The 15,261-nt window shown below is 36.3% G+C and overlaps 1 protein-coding gene across 5 annotated transcripts; it reads left to right on the forward strand.

Moving 5' to 3' along the window:
• The first annotated feature begins 3,889 nt into the window (after positions 1 to 3,889).
• Positions 3,890 to 7,034, forward strand: LOC109003890 (pentatricopeptide repeat-containing protein At2g37230). Of its 5 annotated transcripts, none has more exons than XM_018982225.2 (2): positions 3,890 to 6,394; positions 6,606 to 7,034. In XM_018982225.2, the coding sequence occupies exon 1, from the start codon at positions 4,061 to 4,063 to the stop codon at positions 6,359 to 6,361; it is 2,301 nt and encodes a 766-aa protein (XP_018837770.2). In that variant the 5' UTR covers positions 3,890 to 4,060; the 3' UTR covers positions 6,362 to 6,394; positions 6,606 to 7,034. The 5 variants fall into 5 exon arrangements, with proteins under 5 accessions (XP_018837770.2, XP_018837769.2, XP_018837771.2 ...); XM_018982224.2 differs by having other exon boundaries at positions 3,908 to 6,394; positions 6,550 to 7,034; XM_018982226.2 differs by having other exon boundaries at positions 3,908 to 6,394; positions 6,610 to 7,034.
• The last annotated feature ends 8,227 nt before the right edge of the window (positions 7,035 to 15,261 follow it).

Below are 15,261 nucleotides of genomic sequence, written 5' to 3' on the forward strand. Positions count from 1 at the left end.
CGTGAGAAAATTCTTTGGAAACAGAAATCTAGACTTTAATGGTTGACCACCACTGATCTTGATACGAAAATTTTCCACACGACTTCCACAATGCGTAGGAGAAGAAATGATATTTCTTGCTTAAAGGATTCTTCAAAACAGTGGATAAATTATCCTTGTGCTATCAAGAATATGTTCTTAGAACATTTCAATCACATTTATCAATCCACATCTCCAGTCTTCCCACAAGACCTTGAGAATCTATTCCCTGAAAAAATTTATGTTGATAACAATGCTTTTCTTTGTGAAATTCCCTTTGATGAAGAAATCTTGGATACAAGAAAGCAAACTCTCTCTTCTAAATCCCCGGGTCTTGATGGGTTCACGGGTTTTTTCTATAAACATTACTAGGAAATTATAAAGGAGGATCTAATTAGAGCAATAAAGTTCTTCTTTGAAAATGCTCAATTTTCGCAGGAGTTAAATCACACACATCTCACTTTAATTCCCAAAACCAACTCTCCTACAAACGTTCAACATTTTAGGCCTATCAGCCTTTCAAATGTGTGTTACAAAATTATTGCAAAAATCCTTGCAAATAGACTAAAAAAGGTCCTTAATCTTTTTATCTCCCCCTATCAATCTGCTTTTATTCTTGAAGAAATCATCCAAGAAAATACAATTGTGGCCAAGAAATTTTTCATTAGATGAAAAAAAAAAAAGAAGGAAAAAAGCGAGGTTGATGGTTATAAAAATTGACATGGAAAAAGATTGTGATTTTATGGAGTGAGAGTTTTTTTTAAACATTCTCAACTGTCTAGGATTTCATCCTAAGTGGATTAACTGGATTAGAACTTGTATCACTACGGTCTCCTTCTCTGTGCTAAAAAACGGTGTGCCTTGTGGCCACGTTGAACCTTTTAGAGGACTCAGACAAGGAGACCCTCTCTCTCTATTCCTTTTCATCATTGATAGTGAAGTTCCCTCTAGGTTAATTAATAGGGAAGAAAACTTGGGTTATATTAGGGGGATTAAAATGGGAAGGGGAGGTCCTCTCTTAACTCATCTTCTAAGATGATCTCATTTTATTTGGATAAACTTCTATTAGTAATGCTCAATCCTTCCTTAAGTGCCTTGAAAAATACTCTGCTTGGTCTGGCCAACGGGTTAACAAAAACAAATCGTCCATACATTTCAGCAAATCAACCTCCCTCAGTTCTGTCAGAAGTATTAGAATGGTCTTAGATTTTAAGCTTACTCCAAACAAGCTCAAATATTTTAGCCTTCAATTAAATCTGACCAGGACCAACAAGAATCTTTACGATGACATCAAGGAAAAAATTCAAGACAAACTTGCTGGTTGGAAAGCAAAACTGTTGTCTCAGGCTAGTAGAACAACCCTGATAATATTAGTAGCTAGTTTCATTCCAGCATATATGATGTCTAGTATCCTCATCCCAAAGAGTGTTGCGAGGAACATTGAAAAGTCTTTCATGAGGTTTTGGTGGGTCTTTCATACCAAAAGACTCATAATTTCACTCCAAAATCTTGGAGCTCCATATGTAAACCGAAATCCATGGGAGGACTTGGTCTTAAACTCATCTCAAAATTTAATAAGGCCCTCTTATTAAGTTAGGATGGTCTCTTCTCAGCAATCATTCTACCTCTGGAAAAATGTCCTCTCTAAAAAATATTTGAAAATGTCATCTTGGCTAGAAGTTTCTATAAAGCAAAGTGACTCTAAGATTTGGAAAAGTTTGGCTAAGCAAAGAGAGTTTCTTGCTATCAGTATCTATCATCAAATCAATAATGGAGCAACCACTCATGTCTAGAATGACCCATGGATTCCCACCCTTTCACCGGCTCTTCCAATCCCTTCTTCAAATGATGTTTTCAAAGATCCTGGTTTAAAAGTCTCAGAATTAATCTTAGAGAAACCTAAGAGGTGGAATACCATACTGCTTCAAGCTCTCTTTTCGAGTCAAACAAAAAGAGAAATCTCCAAAATTCCTCTTATTCAATACAATTACCAAAATCTGAGAGATAATATTAAATGGATCCACCACTCAAGTGAAAAATTCTCTGTAAAATCAGTCTATGCTGCTATTGTCTCTTCTTCACAAAATTATGAGATAGGTCACACTCCTCACACATGGAAAAACCTTTCGTCTCTTCGAGTTCAAGACCGCTTTAAGCTTTTTACTTGGAAAGTGTTGAACAATGTTCTGCCAACTAGATCCCTTCAAAAGCAATGTTTATCACTTGATAATGATTAGACTCTTTGTCCTATATGTCAGTTCATGGAGGAAACTACCTCCCATTTATTTCTAGAATGTCCCTTTTCCAAAATTCTTTGGAGACAGTCTCCCTGGCCTTTAAACATTGGGTTTGCTGGACAGGATATAAAAAATTGGATAAATGTCATTCTAAACTTGTTGTTCATCTTAATATTCACTCTTAGGATATTAATCACTTCCAATTGTTTGCAATAATAGCCATGGACTGCTTGTGGTTTTATAGAAATCAAATCACTCATGGATCTCAACCTTCCCCTATTGATCAGTTTGTAGCTAACACCATGAAGATATATCAAGATCATAGGAATGCTTGGGGTTTGTAAGTCCACTCAGGAAAACCTCACTTGGGAACTTCCAAAAATAGGACAAATTTTGATTTCCTTCGATGTAGCGGTTAGGATTTCTAGCAGTGTAGCAGCTGCAGTAGGTAGGGATCATTTAGGAAAGATAGTGGGCTATATTACATTATTTACTTCTATATGTAACCCAAATGGTGGGGAAGCTTTGGCAATATTCATTGGCATCAAAATGGCAATAGAAAGAAAATGGAAAAACATCAAAATTAAAGGAGATTCGCAGGTGGTAATCTCAGCTCTACAAGGCACTCAACCCCTATTAGACTAGTCCATTGAAGGCAGGACAAGAGATACCCGTCTTTTACTCAGCGGCTTTGAAAAGTGGAAAGCTATTAAAATACACCGGGCTCAGAATCGATGCGCGCACACATTGGCGCAATGGGCATTTTCAAATAATTTATTTGGAAATATATCCCTCATCAAGCTTCGAGAATGCTGAATTTTCATAGTGGAAAAGATCCTCTAGTGGTCTCTTTGTAATAATTGCTTTAAACTCTACTATGTTGCTTTCTCTCATATGTATTACTTTTTTAATTTTATCTATGAAAGGTATCATCTTTCTGAGAAAAAAAAATGAAAGAAGTGAACCGATAAGTGTAAATACATTTGTTTTCCTCTTTTATTTTAATAATTTCTTACACAGTTTTAAATATTTTTTAAAAATAAAAAAAAATACCAATTCACTAATATTCATTTCCTTAACCATTAAGTAAAAAAAATAAATTAAATCAATCGTTTTTATCGGTTCAATTAGCATTTTCTCTAAACAAAATTAGCCATAAAAATTATTAAATTAAAACAGAAAAAGTTTGTAAGAAAAATAAGTGGCCATGTATGGGGTGACCCACAGTGAACCATTCCATATAGTAGTGATTGAGATCAGGCCAGCCCTAACTTTGATTTATTTTTTATTTTTAAGTTATTTTTGTTGTCTTCATTCTCTTTTGTTATATGTCGTGGTTTAGATAATAATCGGTTCTAAAATTTCTATTAATTTTAGGAAAATTATAAGTATTAAAAGTGAAAAAAATATTACATTTTAAAAAATAATTAATTGATAAAATAGTTAAAAAAATTCTAATATCGTTTTTGGATCTGATAATAGAAAAAAGGAATGGGCAAAGGTGCGGTATATGAAATCACTATGAGCCTAAAAGCAGCCCAAGATGAGCCCAGGCTGTGTTCTATATGGATCGGCCCAATTTAAACATCGAGTCCAGTAGTCCACCCCTTTCTCCATCCAAAAAACCAAAATACATGAAAACTGTCTTAAACCCTAGCCTCTCTGTTTCTCTGTTTCTCTGATCTCTCTTTTTTAATTTTTTTAATGTAGATTCGTATAGCGACGAACACCAAAGTTTCAAACCCGACACAGACTCACTCCACAAACCCATTTCAGTGATTCGAAATTTCGAAGCATTCCACTCAATGGCATTCATTACTGTATCTAAACCCCACCAATGGACGCTTAGGGTTTTTCCCAACATTCCCAGAACCTCAAATACTTCCACCCTTAATCTACTCCGCTTCTTCTCCTCCACTGATGACACAATCTCCTCCGTTGATCAGAATCCAAACCCAGATCCCGAACCGGGTGCGCCTTCCGACCCAAAATTCGAAGTCGAAAACCCAAAGACGGCAGATGGAGAGCCGAAGGTCTACCAGAGAACTCCACGAGGTAAGCGTCGGAATCCAGAAAAGATAGAGGATGTTATATGTAAGATGATGGCAAGCCGGGCTTGGACAACCCGGTTGCAGAACTCAATCCGGGCATTGGTGCCCGAATTCGACAACTCCCTCGTCTGGAATGTATTGCACAGTTCCACTAACTCGGAGCACGCTTTACAGTTCTTCCGGTGGGTCGAGCGGGCCGGGCTGGTCCATCACGACCGCGAGACCCATCTGAAAATGATTGAGATTTTAGGCCGCGCTTCGAAGATCAATCACGCCAGGTGCATACTATTGGATATGCCGAAGAAGGGCGTCGAGTGGGACGAGGACTTGTTTGTTGTGCTCATCGAGAGCTATGGTAAAGCCGGGATTGTTCAGGAGGCTGTTAAGATTTTTCAGAAAATGAAGGAATTGGGTGTGGAGAGGAGTGTCAAGTCCTACGATGCTTTGTTTAAGGTGATTTTGAGGCGGGGGCGGTATATGATGGCGAAGAGGTATTTTAATGCGATGCTGAATGAAGGGATTGAGCCTACTCGTCATACATTCAATGTTATGCTTTGGGGATTCTTTTTGTCGTTGAGGTTGGAGACGGCGAAAAGATTTTACGAGGATATGAAGAGTAGAGGGGTTTCTCCGGATGTGGTCACGTATAACACTATGATTAATGGGTATTATCGGTTTAAGATGATGGATGAGGCAGAGAAGTTGTTTGACGAGTTGAAGGGGAGGAACATAGCTCCTACAGTTATAAGTTATACTACCATGATAAAAGGGTATGTTTCAGTTGGTCGAATCGATGACGGGTTGAGATTGTTGGATGAGATGAAGTCTTTTGGTGTTAAGCCCAATGCTGTCACATACTCGACCTTGTTGCCGGGGCTTTGTGATGCTGAGAAAATGTCTGAAGCTCGAATGATGTTGAAGGAGATGGTTGAGAGACATTTTGCTCCTAAGGATAGTTCCATCTTCGTTAGACTGTTAACATGTCAGTGCAACTCTGGTGACTTGGATGCTGCTGCAGATGTGCTCAAGTCAATGATTCGGCTGAGCATACCTACCGAGGCTGGTCACTATGGGGTCTTAATTGAGAACTTTTGCAAGGCTGGTGTGTATGATCGGGCAATTAAGTTGTTGGATAAGCTGATTGAGAAGGAAATCATCTTGAGGCCACAGACTTCTTTGGAGATGGAGTCTACTGCTTATAACCCAATGATTCAGTATCTGTGCGAGCATGGGCAGACGGGGAAAGCAGAAATATTTTTCCGTCAACTGATGAAAAAGGGTATTCTGGATTCATTTGCTTTTAATAATTTGATCTGTGGGCATTCCAGAGAAGGGAATCCTGATTCTGCTTTTGAGATTCTAAGGATCATGGGTAGGAGAGGGGTTTCTAGAGATGCAGATTCCTTTAAATTGCTTATCAAGAGCTACTTGAACAGAGGTGAACCAGCTGATGCTAAAACAGCTTTGGATAGTATGATCGAAGTTGGGCATCTCCCAGATTCCTCACTCTTCAGGTCAGTGATGGAGAGCCTATTTGAAGATGGGAGGATTCAAACTTCAAGTCGAGTGATGAAGAGCATGGTGGAGAAGGGGGTGAAGGAGAACATGGACTTGGTTGCTAAGATCTTGGAAGCCCTTCTCTTGAGAGGTCACGTTGAGGAAGCCCTGGGACGAATTGATCTACTCATGCACAGCGGGTGCTCGCCTGATTTTGATTCTCTTTTAACCGTTCTTTGTGAGAAGGGGAAGACCATTGCTGCTCTTAAGGTGTTAGATTTTGCATTGGAGAGAGACTATACTGTAGACTTTTCAAGCTATGATAAAGTGTTGGATGCTCTCTTGGCAGCAGGGAAAACACTCAATGCATATTCAATTTTGTGTAAAATTATGGAGAAAGGAGGGGCCACGGATTGGAGTAGTCGTGAGGCTCTGATCAAGAGCCTTAATCAGGAGGGCAACACAAAGCAGGCTGATATTCTTTCTAGAATGATTAAGGATGGGGAGAAATCCCATGCCGGCAAAAAAGGGAAAAAGCATGCTACTGTTGCTGCCTAATTTGCTGCCCTTCATTTTCCTTGTCACTTCGAGGTGAGAATTCAGGCTTGAATTTTACTTTTAGAACGAGGAGAAAAATCTCATCCTCATTGGAATAAGTTTTAAACATTGAAATGTTATCTGTTTGTATCTTTGTTACAATTTCAGGGTTGTAATTCGTCTTGACAAATTTCCTGTTTTTCCTTCAGTTTACTTTTGAGGTGGTAGTGGTAATAGGAAGAGTAACTGACCATTTTGGTGACAGATAGGGTATTAGCTACATCATGCTTGTTATGGTTTACATATATAACTTCATTTGGTTGGTCTGGTGCCACCACATTGGATCCCCCTTGGTCCTTGCAGTCAATAAGTTTGCTGCTTTCACAGCCTTTTCGAGCTCGCAGAATATCAGCGGAAAGAGTGCCTTGCTTCCGGTTTGTACTTTGGCGCCGTGCTGTGCTGTGCTTGGGAAACTTACTGTGAAGAAGACATACCAAAGCATTTAGCCCATTACTTGAGCCGTGATTACCTTTTCCTGCGGGTCATTGGATGATGCAAATGCTAATGTAATTTTACTTTTTCAGAAGAAATTTTTGTTTATTGTTATTGTTCTGATTGTCAGCAATCTTTAAATTGAGTTTATATTAAACAAAGCTCAATGCAGCCTTTATATCCCAACTTCTTCTGCTCGTGTATATGGATCTGAGTACCTGCCCATTGCAAAGGTTGAAATTTTGCTTAAAGATATCATTTCTTTATATCAGGCTTGCCCTTTCCTTTTGCCAGCCAAGGCTAGACCCAATGCTGTTACTCCAACCTATGGAAATGCAAGTTTATAATTAGTTGCATGTGTTCTGGATGTAGCTCAATTTTGGTCTCCAACCCGAGCAACCCATTCAGGATTTGAGACCCGACCCGACCTTATGAGAGTTTCAAATAGAATTGACCCGATACGCACATTCCAGATCGGGTCAACCCCTTCCTTTTTTTCTTTTTTTTCCTTTTAAAGATTCAAATACTAGCGATATACAATTACGAGCAATTTGTAATTCCTTTGCACACTTTGCATTTATAAAACCATTTTTCTGCAAACGCAACCAGGCAATGCGACCTTTCTCTGCACCAAAACCCACCAAAATAGGACACAACAAAAGCCAAACCAAAGAGCCACAAGTTAAAAAGAATAAAATTTCGAAGCAAGGGAGCTTCGTTTTTGAGTTTACCAGTATGTTCACAGTGGCTTTGGTATCATTTTTTTTCTTTTCGTTTTTGAGGCACTTATTCAAATGGTTGAAGTCCCAGATTTTTCATGAGTAATTTTTTTTTTTTATCAATAAGTTTTCATGAGTAGTTTGATGAGATAAATTCACCTAACCCAGATTTTTCCTTCAAATATTGGAAAAAATTAGTACCTTTAACCTATTTGCAAGGCATCTTTAACCTTTGCGCTTGGTTAACCTTTTGTCCCTTCCATTGCCACCCTCTGTATAATCCCCCCTTTCTCTTTCCCTCTCATCACCTCTCTTCCCCCCATACCCAAAGTGGCAGGTTATTCCCCCCACCCAATTCGTTTATGGATTATTGGTAAAATCTATATTGACGATCAAATAAATAAAACAACATCTCAAGAAGCCTACAATCTTCCTTGGTGGGATGTTTCATTGAGCTGGAAGAACCTAACAGCCTATAGCTGACGTTGTTCCAAATGTGTTCTTCCACGTGTAGAAGTGTCAAGTTGTATCAATGATGAATCCAAAATCGTATTCCACATGGACAAATGGCATATGTCAAGTGTTGGTGAGATGAAGTTCTGGTATATGAACAAATAAGAATTTGCATGAACATTGATTTTGTGTTTTAACACTTTTGAAAAGAAAATGTAAGATGAATTATGTACAAAGGAAGAAAGGGGTTAGTGATTTGTAGATGAGAGATGTCATTCTGAGATGGCGTTTGCTAATATGAAATGTAAAACTGAAATTTTGCAGCAAAAGAAAAGAAACAAAGTTGGTAGAAGAAAATTATGATTTGATAAAAAAGACAAACACCTAAACTTCAGGTTTAGCTTTAGTTGGTTGTGATTCTTGCAATCTCAATCTCTTTTAGTTTTCTCGATTATTAATCTAGCCAAGGTATTTATAATCGAAGGATTTGATTTTGGAAGTTCATTTGCAAAGTTCTTCAACATATTTTCTAAAATTCATAAATGAAAATAGAAATTCAAGTTAGCATTGAATCATTGCATTCTTTCAAGCATCTGATGCGCCTTTTGTCAACAACAGATCTTGAGCAAGAGGTTCAAGCCATTTATGAGATAAATACATCCACAATATAGTAAATGAAAATGAATAAGAGCAGAGGTGATTGCCATTACAAGAAACCACAACCAATTTAAGCTATTCCATCAGCTTAGGCTATAAAACTAGCCTTCCATATTCAATGTAAAATCAAACGGAAACACTAGGGAAATTAACATTGATATTCAAAGATAATTGAAAAGATAAAAAAGAAAAATCCCCCTTGTTCGTCTCCTAGAACAGAGCCAAAACGAAAGAGAAAAACAAAAGAAAAAATCTCCAAAGAAAGTCCGTAATAATTATGTCCCCAAGCCGCGATTCTCCTTCTTCTGAAAACACGCCCCGTGCAACAAAGCTCTCCCCCTTGGACGTGATTTTTTTCTTTTCTTTCCCATTGACCTCACGTGCCTTCCAGCCAACCGTAATGCCCTCTTCTGTATCACTCCAACGCACGTCCCGTACCACTCCCAACACTTTCACTTCCAACCGCACTTTCTGTATCACTCTAGGGACCACTCTCTTACTCTTTGCTGCAATTTCCCCTTTCTTTTATTCTCCCAGGAACCACCTTATGTGTATATGCCCCAATTATTTTTTCGTTTCTATTCCTGGGACCAATTCACGTCCATCCAGCCTCAAATCGTGAGTCTCTCCATGCCGCATGACTCTCTTTATTTTCTTTTCAAAAGTGTCTTGCCGCCTATAAGCATAATATAAGTGTTTATCATTTGAAGGGCAAATATGAAACTTTTGTGTACAAAATATTGGCATCAATTAATTAGGCATCCAGTATTAGAATTTGATGCATAATTAAGTGCTCAACTCTTTTGATAAGATAAATAACTCACTTAAACTACTTAATTGTGCATTTATAACGCTTTATCACACCCCCCAACTAACTTTTTGTTAGTCTCTAGCAAATAATGCGATCAAAGAGTGGAAGGTTAAATTGCTCTCCAAAATCTCTGAACTCAAAAATCTCAAATAAAGATCAAATCATGTTGAAGTCTTGGGTATTAGAATGAAGTTAGGTCAGGTTATAGTTCAACATGAAGGCTTATAAAATTCTCAAGAACTAAAATAAGAGAAATGTATTACAGCTACATATCTTTGAGTGCATCAAGTGTGTGATCAGGTTGCCATTTGTTAGTTTCAAGATTTCTTATAATAATTTCAAACCAGCAGCTCTTCAAGAAAAACCAAAAAAGATTTACTCCAATTCAAAACCATTATACTGGTGACTTTCACGCTATTACATTTTAAATGACTTTTTCTTCCTGGAAAAAAAAAAAAATTCAATGATAGACAACCTTTTCCAATTGTTTTTCTTTGATCTCTGGCCTGGGACCAATTCACGTCCATCCAACCGCAAATTGTGAGTCTCTCCATGCCGCATGACTCTCTTTATTTTCTTTTCAAAAATGCCCTACAACCTATAAGTATAATATAATTGTTTATAATTTGAAGGGCAAATATGAAATTTTTGTGTAAAATATTGGCATTAATTAATTTAGCATCCAGTACTAAAATTTAATACATAATTAAGCACCAAACTCTTTTGATAAGATAAATCACTCATTTAAATTACTTAATTATGCATTTCTAACGCTTTATCAATAGCCATATACGCCACCATCAATGCAGCATTGAACTTTGCAGGTGAATTTCATATTAAAGACTTGAGCAAAAACAACTATCTGTATTTGTTTACCAACCAAAGAATGAAGGAGCGAATGCTCAATGGAATATCAGAGGTGGGGGGAGTAAATAACAGAGGCTCTCGTGAATAGACTTGGGCAGGAGGTCTGTAACACAAGCACGTCCTTACGGTAATTAAGTAAATAAATTACCGTAAACATGCGTCTGCCCGCCCAGGAAATACCATCTATTATATAAAAATAATTTTATAAATTAATATAATTTAATCTATTTTATTAAATTATAAAATTATTTTTATTGTAAAATAAATATAAAAAACGACCATATTATTTTTTATAATTCACACTACTTAAGTCTCATTTATTTTTATAAATGAGATAAGAAGAGATGAGTTAAGATTAAAATTAAAAATTGAATAAAATATTATTAGAATATATTTTTTTAATATTATTTTTATTTTAAAATTTAAAAAAATTAAATTATTTATTTTATTTTATGTACAAATTTAATAAAATTATAATAATTATATCAGATGAGATGAGTTATGAAAACAAACGAAAACTTAAAATGCTACCGTTAATACTTGGGCTTCGTTTGTTTTCAAGAAACACTTCATTTTATTTTATTATTATAATTTTTTTAAATTCTCATATAAAATAAAATAAATAATTTAATTTTTATAAATTTTAAAATAAAACTAATATTAAAAAAATAAAATATTTATTCATCTTTCAAATTTAACTCAATTCCTTTATCTCAAAATAAAACCTATTGAGAATTTTTTTCTCCTCAATTTTCAGAAATCACCCATAGGGCATAGAGGGAGCTCGCTTGCTTGCTCATGTTTTGATTTCTTCAGATTCTCCCTCGCCATCGCGTCGTTGTAGCCAGACCACCACCACTCCACCACGCAGCCATCAGGTTAGTGTCTCTCTCTCTCTGCCCCTTTTTTCTTCAATTTTTTGGTTCATCATCACATTCCGTTGTTGCTCTGCTATGTATTTCTCTTTCAAATGTTGCCCCGTTATGGAGTCATTGTGAGCCTGTGAGTTCTTTTCCCTCTCTTGCTTTCTATCTCGTACATTCTTAAGGTTTCTAAGTTTTTATTTGCTTTTCTTTAATTATTTGAGGATTTGGGCTTCGTTCTAGTTTTTATATATTTCTCTACCAGGAAAAACTCGTTGGCCCACCCTTCTTCCTGTAGGGCTGATTGGTGTGAACTTAGCTGGGGTCACGCCGTGTGCAAGGCAGAGGGATAGGGCTAGGCAAAATATGCCGAGCAGTGGCGGGTAGCACCCCTAGGTTTTGGCTCGATTGGAATATGATCTTTAGTAAATTAGATAAACTGGAATGCTAAAACAGATTTGATTATTAAACAACTCAAACTTGCCAAATCTTGATTCGGCTCCTGAACATAGTTTGGAAAAGCAAAACTCAACTCGTTTAGCTCATTTATATGTATTAGTGTATATGTGAATACAGACATACATATATATATATGTAATTAAAAAACTTTATATGAATATAAAGTTTCTCGAAATTTCCTACTCTCAACCGAAACATCTTCACGCCAAAACAATTTCAATTGTCAAAACGTCTTACCTATTTCCGTAACAAACAAAAACTAAAATAACTTCTACAAATTGAAAACAAAAGCCTCTCACAAAAATTTTCTTCCCTTCATATTTTCAAGTCCACTTCTCAAATCCCAATAAACATATCTCTAAAACATTTTCTCAATCCAAACATATTTTTATGGGTCCCACCGCTTTTACAAAACCCCATAAAACCCATCTTTAAAGTTTTCTATAAAATTGCATAAATTGTTAAGAGAATATCTTACATCTAAACATCCCCATCAATAATTCACTGGCAAAATGGGAGAAGACTCCCGCTAAAGAATTCACTGGCAACTTCTAGCAAATCATCTATCACAATATCCCATTAATCTAAGGCCTCATTTGTTTTCATAGTTCATCTCAACTCATCTCATCTCATTTCATCATTACAACTTTTTCAAATTTTCAAACAAAATAAAATAAACAATTCAACTATTTCAAATCTTAAAAAAATAATAATATTAAAAAAATATATTCTAACAATATTTTATTTAACTTTTTAACTTTAATCTCATCTCATCCCATCCCATCTCATCTCATCTGCGAAAACAAACGAAACCTAAATAAAAACTTGACCCAAAACTATCTGATGCAGGGCTACTATCCATGAATGTCTTTCATAGCTTTCTTTAGTTAATTGTTGGAGTTTTGCATAGACAATCATTTTTGTCTTCAGAGATCAACGGGGAAATGATTGACTCAAAACTAAAATCAGACGTGTTTCCTCTAGAGGAAAGCATATCTTCAAAGAAAAAAACTGCAGCGTCATGAATTTTTTCAAAGAGTTCAATACTGTCCCATCCTCCGGTGTCATTTTTTTGACAATAGAACTTTTCCTTTATTGTTGGAGTGTAGCATGGCATCTCCTTCATTGAGCCACCTTACTTGAGCTTTTTGTTTCATAATGATTTGGCCTTGTTTGGTTACACAAATAAGATGAGATGAGATGAAAAATCTGTGAATAGTAGTGAGATAGTTTGTGAATAGTAATGAAATAGTTTGAGTTAAGATGTTTTATGAGATTTTGGGTAAGGAGAAAGAAAAAGTTGAATATAAATATTATAAAGTTAAAATATTATTAGAACATAATTTTTTAATATTGTTTTTGATATGAGATGAGATGGGTTGTGACCATCTATGAACCCAAACAAGGCCTTAGGGTCCACACATGACAATTCCACCAAACTTTTTTTATAAGTAAAATTTTATTGAATCAATTAAATAGGCATAGCCCAAGTTCACAGGAAGTGTACAAGATTGAACACCTAGTTACAAGCTAGGAGTTAGAAATAGATATAAGAAAATCATGAAAACTAGTTCCATTAAAGACAATAGCGGATGCCAATAGAATTCAGGTATGGATCTTCCAAAAATCTTTTTTGGTCCTCAAAACTCTGTCCATTCCTTTTAAGCCAAATGCACCACATGGGACATAAAGAAGTCATTTTCCACATGGCGGCGATACCCTAAATCTCAAACTAGCAAGGAGATCGACCACCCTCCTTGGCATGACCCATGAAATTCCAACCTATTAAAAATTTCCTTCCTAAAAACCTCGCCACCTCACAATGAAGTAATAAATGATCCACATACTCACCACCTTTCTTACGCATGTACCACCAGTCCCATGGTCAAGATCTTTCCATGGGAAGCAGTCCAGCTAAAGAAAACCACTTTGGGAGGCACCTTAGTCCTCCAAATACACTTTAAAAAAATGATCAAGGTTCTGACCTGCATTAACCTTGTACATGGATCGGACTGTCAACTTCTTGTTCCTAGGATGAATCCAGAGCATCCTATCCACCTCACCACAACCAATACTCAACACATACAACAAGATGAACAGTGCAGAAATATCACCATATTCCCTATCATGGGCAACTCAAAGAAAGTGAACGTCCCACTGTAGGGAGCCACTACAGCTATCCAAAGGTCTGCCACCAAAGTCTCCTGGACACGAGCAATCTGAAAAGGGAAGGAAATGCATCTTAAGGGACATATCACCACACCAAATGTCTTGCCAAAATCTGACCCTGGATCCCTAGCCCAACCCAAATCTAAAGTGACAAACAAAATACCCCATCCATTCCTAATATTTTTTCACAACTCTACACCATGCGCACCTCTCACTTCGTTTAAGCACCCCAACCCAAAAAAAAAAAAAAATCACTTCCATATTTGGAGTCAATAATAACCCTCTGACTCCCCTTCATGATTATAACGTCATAACCATTTCACAAGGGAAGCCTTATTAAAATTATTCAAATTTCGAACTGTCACCCTCCGCTTGAGATCAGGGAGCAAACCTTATCCCGATTAAATCTTTTTTTGGTTTAGGAATCCCCACTTACAATTCTAGTTCTGTCAAGAATCTAAAGATGTTATAGGTCCTGCCACAACATTCTCCTTTCTTTATAAGTACAGCTTGCATAAATAATTGATGGTACAAATACAAAGTCATGATAGTTAAAATACTAGAAACGTATTGTGAGGTGATGTATAATGGAATAAAAGTCACTTAGTTATCCCATAATAATCATATCTTCCTGTTTTCTACTTCATTTGAGTTGTAATTATCAAATGAAGCTTTTTGGCAATGTGCTTTCCTAAATGATATAAAAGGTTCAAATAATTAAAGGACACTTAGTTATCCATAATAATCATATCTTCCCGTTTTCTACTTCATTTGAGTTGTAATTATCAAATGACGTTTTTGGCAATGGGCTTTCATAAATGATATAAATGGTTCTAATAATGTAATAATGAAAGGTTGATGTTTCTCATTATTTCCTTAACTTTCCAACTGGTGCTAAGTTTCCCACCCCTTTTATATTCCAAACAAGTGGTGTGGGAATCATGAGTGTACCATTTTGATTGGGGAATGATTATTTCCAAGTGGTTTTAGACTTTTCTTTTTGAGCTCTGTTCTCAACAAAATTATAAGTTTATCCGAATTAGATTCGTAATTCTTTTGTTTTCTGATAAAGGCTTGAAATAGATCTTGCTTGTCGTATAGTCTTTAAAGAAGAGAAGGAATTTGATAAAGATAAGCCTTGTCACCTGTCTCTTGTGAAGCTTTCACCCCCATTACAGCCCCCTTTATCAAGTCGAACTTCTCATCCTCATCAGATATTTCTTCCACTGGATGTATTTTAAACTGAATGGAGCCCGAATTACAACCTATGACATTTTCCAACGAAAAAAAAAACACCCTCCTCTTTTCCCTTTCTTGCATGACACGGGATGCTTTAGTATCATTTCCTCAACCTTTAACCCCTCCCACAACATTCCCTTTCCACTTGATCAGGGTTCTCCTGGACAATTACTTTTTTTTTTTTTTTTATAT

Source organism: Juglans regia, chromosome 3, assembly GCF_001411555.2.
Source record: "Juglans regia cultivar Chandler chromosome 3, Walnut 2.0, whole genome shotgun sequence".
Lineage (NCBI taxonomy): Eukaryota > Viridiplantae > Streptophyta > Magnoliopsida > Fagales > Juglandaceae > Juglans > Juglans regia.

What these genes read in the sequence shown, in the direction of transcription:
- LOC109003890 (XM_018982225.2), top strand. Translation starts at nt 4,061, where the DNA reads ATGGCATTCATTACTGTATCTAAACCCCACCAATGGACGCTTAGGGTT.